Source organism: Ixodes scapularis, unplaced genomic scaffold (genome assembly GCF_016920785.2).
Source record: "Ixodes scapularis isolate PalLabHiFi unplaced genomic scaffold, ASM1692078v2 PGA_scaffold0__279_contigs__length_252992795, whole genome shotgun sequence".
NCBI lineage: Eukaryota > Metazoa > Arthropoda > Arachnida > Ixodida > Ixodidae > Ixodes > Ixodes scapularis.
In genome coordinates, this window is record NW_024609835.1 from 182,297,600 (window position 1) to 182,304,175 (window position 6,576).

Genomic DNA, 6,576 nt, shown 5'->3' on the forward strand with positions numbered 1-6,576 from the left:
TTTTTTTTTAAACAAAGGCAGCCTTAATTGATGCTTGCATAATGTCTCGTTAGATCGTTCAAAAACGTTGTTTTTCTTTTGTTTATTTTCACACGACGTTGGTTTACATTTATCTGCGTTTAGCAAAATTAAAAACGCAAGTAATGAATGATATTTTTTTTTATATTTTCATGAACCAGGGTGCTTTTATATGTCAGTAATATTCCCCAAGAATTTAATGCCTCATTTTAATTTTAAGAAGTCATTTGTAAATCTACTTTGTCTGGCAATTTAATAGGCTCCTCCTACAGAAATGGTTAATTTATGCAGTATTTCACAAAAGCAAAATCTTCTCAACCCGCAGTACCATATCTACTCGCGCGACACGCGCACAACTTATGAAAAAATTGTCTTGCATCTTCTGTTCTTCAGAAGACACGGATACCGACTATCGCTTTCTGCCTAAAAAAATAAAATATAAAGTTGCAATTAATGAATACCAGGACAGAACTTTTCGTAAAATTGTGGCCTGGGCAAATAGCGTTTTAGCGAGAAAACGTTACTTTTACACTCTAAATTATTGACAACTCTGTCAATTGCGATGATTAGCAGACCCAGAGGCTTTGTTCATAAAGAGTGAGTCTATTACTCGCGTAAATACGGAATATAAAGTCAGCAGGAAATAAGAAAATCGAGCTTGGGGACATGAAATCTTGAGAACCTGTTTCTTGATGTGTTGTACGAATATCCTTTTACTTGGTAACCCGAGGAGCATTGGAAGATCATGACTAAGACGGAAGCGTGTGTAAGGTGAAAATGTTTTCAGGCAACCTGGACGCTGAATCGTAACCTACGTATGCCCCCTTCCATCGTAAATAATATACCACCATAAGTTACAAAAATATATATATTATGCAATGTTTAGAATGCTTTCCGGTCTTGTAAATGAAAGGTTATTTCTGATTTAAAATGTTTTAATTATAGATGTCTCCACAACTATAACCGCATTACTTTTTGCAGGACTGCCTGCCGGCGCGAATGAAAGGTCTTCACGTTGTGAGGCAGTCGTACGCTTTCGACCTACTCTTCGCACTTGTCCGACCATTCATGAAAAAGAAACTTGTTGACAGGGTGAGTCTTTTCTTGAATACAAGTTCAAATCTATCGCAGATCCATCGTACGGCAATTCTTGGCTTTAAATGAATAAAATATCACGATGTATGATATATATATATATATATATATATATAGTTTTTTTTTTATTCTTACACATTTGTTTAAAAAAAAATCTGAAAGCTACACTAATGCGGTTTGTGCAGGTTGGTTATACGGCCAGGCGGACAGTATGTGGGTGGCTAATCTTTACGATAAGTGAAATAATTAATTAAAATTCGTTAATTAACTTTTTAATTACTGAAAATAAACATATGGTTTCAATTAGAAACCTGCTGAGCACCATCGAAAACCCCTAAATCAACTAATTTTAGCAGGATATAACGTCGGGGCAGCGTTCTACGGCGTTCTGTAGAAACGCTCCATTTGGACGCGTTTCTAGATTTCGGTTTCTTTTCGGAGCGCATCTACGCGCCCGCGATCCTGCTCCCTGGTGCTCGCGGCGTGAAGGCACCTCCTCGCCTCCTTCGTAGAATGGAGGGAAGCGCACGTGTGTTGCGCGTATCAGCCACTGGGGAGCAGGACCGCGGGCGCGGTGATGCGCTCCGATAAGAAACCGAAATCTAAAAACGCGTCCAAATAGAGCGTTTTTACAGAATGCTGTAAAATCCTGCCGCGGCGTTATATCCTTCCAAAAATAGTTGATTTAGTGGTTTTCGATGATGCTCTACAAGTTCCTAATTGGAACCATATGTCTATTTCCACTAACTAAAAAGTTAATTAACAAATTTTAATTTTATCGCAAAGAATAACCACTCCCATAATGTCCGCCTGGCCGTATAACCACCTGCACAAACCGCATTAGTGTAGCTTTCACGTTTTTTTTTTTTAAACAAATGTGTAAGAATAAAAAAAAAACACCCTATATATATATATATATATATGTTTTCGCAGGGGCGATTTGGCCTGAGTTCTCTGAAACACCCTATATATACATATATATATATATATATATATATATATATATATATATATATATGTATATATATATATATATATATATATATATATAAACAGCGTGTTTCAGAGAACTCGGGCCAAATCGCTCCTGCGAAAGCTACTCATCGCAACAAAAAAAAAGGCTTATTTCGTTTTGGTCTTGGGCCAGGGGCCTATTTAGAAAAATTATTAAAGTCCGGGATAATTAAGTTGTTAATTATTTTTGCGCAATTAATTTTTTTAATATTGTGTTTAAGGGCATGGTTTCAATTAGAAAATTGCTCAGCATCGTCGAAAAACAGTAAATTAACAAATTACAGAACGACCAGCAGGCACGCGCATCATTTTACGGCTTTCTAAAAAACCGCACAAATTCACCGGGTTTTCAAGTTTCGGTTTACTATCGGAGCGCATCTCGGCCCGGGCAGCACCGCGCCCCGTGAAGAGATAGTGCAACCAGCCTCTGCTGCGTCGCGCGATGACAGCGCAGCAGAGGTTGGTTATATCTCGCAACGGGGCGCGGTGCCGCCGGGCCGATATGCGCTCCGATAGCAAACCGAAACTTAAAAATCCGGCGAATTTGTGCGGTTTATCAGAAAGCCGTAAAATGCTTCGCGTGCCTTCTAACGTTCTACAATTCGTTGATTTAGTGTTTTTCATGATGCTGAGCAATTTTCGAATTGAAACGATGCCCTTAAACACAATATTAAAAAAGTTAATTACACAAAAATAATTAACATACTAATTCCTGGCCAAGGACCAAAACGACACAAGCCTTTTTTCGTTGCGATAAGTAGTTTCCGCAGAAGCGATTTCGCTGAGTTCTCTGAAACACCCTGCATATATGTATATATATATATATATATATACGTGTGTGTGTGTGTCTGTGTGTGTGTGTGTGTGTGTCGATGCAACCAACGATACGTTCCCTTCACATTTCTGCAGTAAATACCTCAAGCACAAAGGTTCAGAGCGTGCATTACGTGCCATCTATACTATACAGTGATACAGAATTCTAAAAGTTGTAATACACAAGAGACAAGTCCTCTCCTTCGTAGTTTTTATTACTTGGCACTTTAGATAGACTGCTATATCACGGTATGGTCTAGCGTACAGTGGTCAACATAAATAGGGAGTTGTAGTAGATCGTTTTTCTTTTTAGCTACGATATCCGTAAAGAGAGCGCGGGAGCTGCGCATGCGCGCCGCCAGCATTGTCGGCATAGTTCAATGTCTTGTGGCGGATTCCGGAGCGCTATCCGGATGCTTAGCGGGGCTGCGGAAATAATCTACTAAAACTCCCTAATAGCTAAAACACCCCCATTTATATTGTCAAAACGCTTCTTTTGACAAGAACTCGGCGGTGTCTTTCGTTTGCCTGCGCCGGAAAGAGAGGAAAACGGAGGGGAGCCGGTGACGCGCGCGACGCTCCCATGGGGTTGATGCTCTGACGTCAGCACCCGTCAACCTCTCCCTCTCTCCCCGGCGCTGACAAACTGACTGACACCGCCGGGTTTTGGTCAAAACGAGCCCTTTCGTTTCCGTCCCAGTCACGCGCACAGTCCTGGCGCGGAGCAAGAGAGGAGGACGCGCCGAGGCGCGGTGGAATGCGGGCGTGCTGAGTTACCGCTCTGCCATCGTTGGTTGTTCTTCGCTCTAGGTTTCCGCACTAGCGGCGCGTGCTGTGATGTGTGTGTGTGTGCGTGTGTAGTTAAAACGATGGATGCGGTTCCATTTACGAGTGACATGAATGTGGTTCCTTCCACGAGTGGTATAGAGGCGGTCCTTTCCAGGAGTGATTTGGATGACCGTATCTAAGGGTGTCGTCGTACGCCGACAGGCAAACTGCATAAGACGTGAAAAAATTACAGGAAGACACATTGGTGGTTTCTTTGCGAATGCGTTAGCATTCCCTTTGGGAAACGCCACACACGTCCCCCTTTGGGAAACGCTAACACTGACCCTGTGAAGGCTCGTTCCCACTCTTGCAACCGAGTACGAACGAGAGAGACAAGACCGGTTTTTAATCCTCTTCCGACTTCTAAGAACCGGGCGCGCTGCTGCGGAGCTGGTCCTCGTAAAAGGATTAAAAACCGCTCTTGTCTCTCTCGGTCGTACTCGGTTGCAAGAGTGTGAACGAGCCTTAAAGGGACCATGAAGGCAGTTTCGAAGTTTTATTAGACGATTGAAATGGATGTCAGGCACGTATCAGATACTGTTGACCAAGTTCTAGCCCGAACAGAAGTTTGGGTGCCGCACCAATCGAGCAAACAGGCGCGGTAATAATAGTGCCGGGAACGATGCCCGAGACCCCACCAAGGCGGCGGCAGAAAGGTGAACTAAAGTGCGCCGAAGCGTGACGACAACGGGCTCCTCGTCTGGCGATTGGTTGAAACGATAGACGCGCTCTTGATTTCGATTTCGGTGGTAAGATGTGATGAAAAAAGTTTATTTGAACGTTGGATAATATTTTGAAGTTGTAGTTGGGAGTTAATAGCTTTCATACCGTGTATAAAAGCATAATCTGAAGCGATCCCTCCGTTTGTCACTGGTTGAACGCATCCTGCACTGCTACCTCGGGCGCGTGACAAGCATCGAGCAACCATGAACAAAAAAAGAAAAAGAGGTACGAGCGCCAGGGGCGGCGGACGTTTGGTTTTGGTTTCGTGCGTCGTCTCGTGTTCGCTTTGCGAACTGGTGTATCACCAATCATGCCGCGTTGATGTGCAGGTTGCGCGAAAGGTCGGCTAAAGACGTGCGGTCGATCGGGCGACGTTACTTTGCATAAACTGCCGATCGATGCAGCAATGCTGCGCATTGCTGCATCGGTCGTCAATCCAGAGTTCTGCGCCCTTACCAGCATCTCCCGTTCAGTCGGCGTGAGGTCGCTGAACGGGAGCTCAAACTCGTTTGCGAGCGCGGCGTTGTCGTCCATTTCTTTCAGGTTTTCTTCACAGACCGCCGTGCACTAGAGCGAACCACGGAAACCACACTGAGTGTGCACTAAATCCTACCGATGCCGACAGTGCTCCCTGACGTCACTTCTCTTTCCAGAGGCGAAAAAGGGAAGAAATCTGAATGTTTGTTTCGGTTTCGCAAATTTATTTGCGAAACCGAAACAAACATTCAGATTTCTGCATGCATGGACAAGCATGCCAGGACCCCAATGCTTCCGAAAACACCTTCTATAAAAAAAAAAAAAAAAAATTAAATTGCTTTCATCGTCTCTTTAACGAAGACAAAAAGAGGGAGCAAAAAATAGACGAACCAAGAAAGAAAGAAAAGTGAAAGGGTCAGTGTCAGTGATTTCCGAAGGAGGCTTGTCTTGTTTTCGAAGGCATTCCCTAAAGGATCTTTCTTTATTTTTTTCTCGAGTGACTGTAGTCTTGATGTAGAAACAGTTAGTTTGTCGTGTGCGCACAAAACTATTAGAACCTTGACGTTCGCGTTCTCGTTCGCAACAACTAGCACAAGTAAAACCACGACTTAGACTGTGCGGCGCACTGAATGACGTTTATCACAGACCACGGCAAGCAGTGGTGTACCAACTTGCTTTTGAGTGAGGGAACAAGCCAACCCCCCCCCCCCCCCCCCCCCCCCCGGGGCCGGGGGGCGGTGCCCTTGGTATCCCGTGGGCGCAGCCGGCCAGTGTTTGCCTGCCCAGTGGCAGCTGTTTCCGGGGGGGGGGGGGGGGGGGGGGGGGGACAGAACACATTCCTTGTCCCCTTTCCCCCCGGTTGGTACGCCCATGACGGCAAGAAATTACTGAAAACATTGTATTGATATTTTACTTTCTTTAACCTTCGATAATGAATGCCCTTACATTTCTTGTAAACTTATTTAAAATATCGAAAGGTGCGTAAATAAAAAAAAACTCTTGTGTAAGTTTTATCACACCTGAATTAGAGTAAAATTTGTTATTTTTGCGTTTCAGATTCATTTTCACGGAATGAACTTCGATGCTCTTCACGAAGAGGTGCCCGCCAGCATTTTGCCCGAGGAGTACGGAGGTCATGGACCTCCGCTGGATTTTGAGGGCTTCTGGAAACGCGTAGATAAAGAGGAGCCTTCCTACGTGGAAAACAATCGTTACGGCTACCACGGGAAAACCCAGTTGGCCATGTTGGAGGACAACGAGGAAGTTGAGATCACTGCGCTCTAGAGATGATTAGCCATTCTGTAAGATGTAAGCAGTACGCCCACGAACGCGACAGGCCAAATTTCCAGCTCAGTCAGAAGTAAAGTGAGTCCATTTTAGTATGAAAAAAAAAAAAAAAAGAAACGTTCTCCGCTACAGACATGTTTTTCTATTTTGTGTCATTTTACTTTAAACAAATACGAAATGCGCAGTTGTGATGAAATTATTGTCCGTGATCTTTCACGAGCAAGGATTTCGTTCGTAAACTCTAGTCAGTATTTCGCTTATATTTTTTCTTTTCGGTGCGTTGAGGTGCAATGATTGCGAATATGTTTTTTTTTTTTTTTT

General features: G+C 43.7%; 1 protein-coding gene across 1 annotated transcript in view; it reads left to right on the plus strand.

The window, feature by feature from the left end:
• Nucleotides 1-6,252, plus strand: part of LOC8029928 (alpha-tocopherol transfer protein-like) — a 33,558-nt gene extending 27,306 nt beyond the window's left edge. Inside the window, exons 4-5 of the mRNA XM_002408286.5 lie at nucleotides 1,000-1,110; nucleotides 6,025-6,252. Of these exons, the coding sequence (XP_002408330.4) occupies nucleotides 1,000-1,110; nucleotides 6,025-6,252 (339 nt within the window). The remainder of the gene's footprint in view (nucleotides 1-999; nucleotides 1,111-6,024) is intronic.
• The last annotated feature ends 324 nt before the right edge of the window (nucleotides 6,253-6,576 follow it).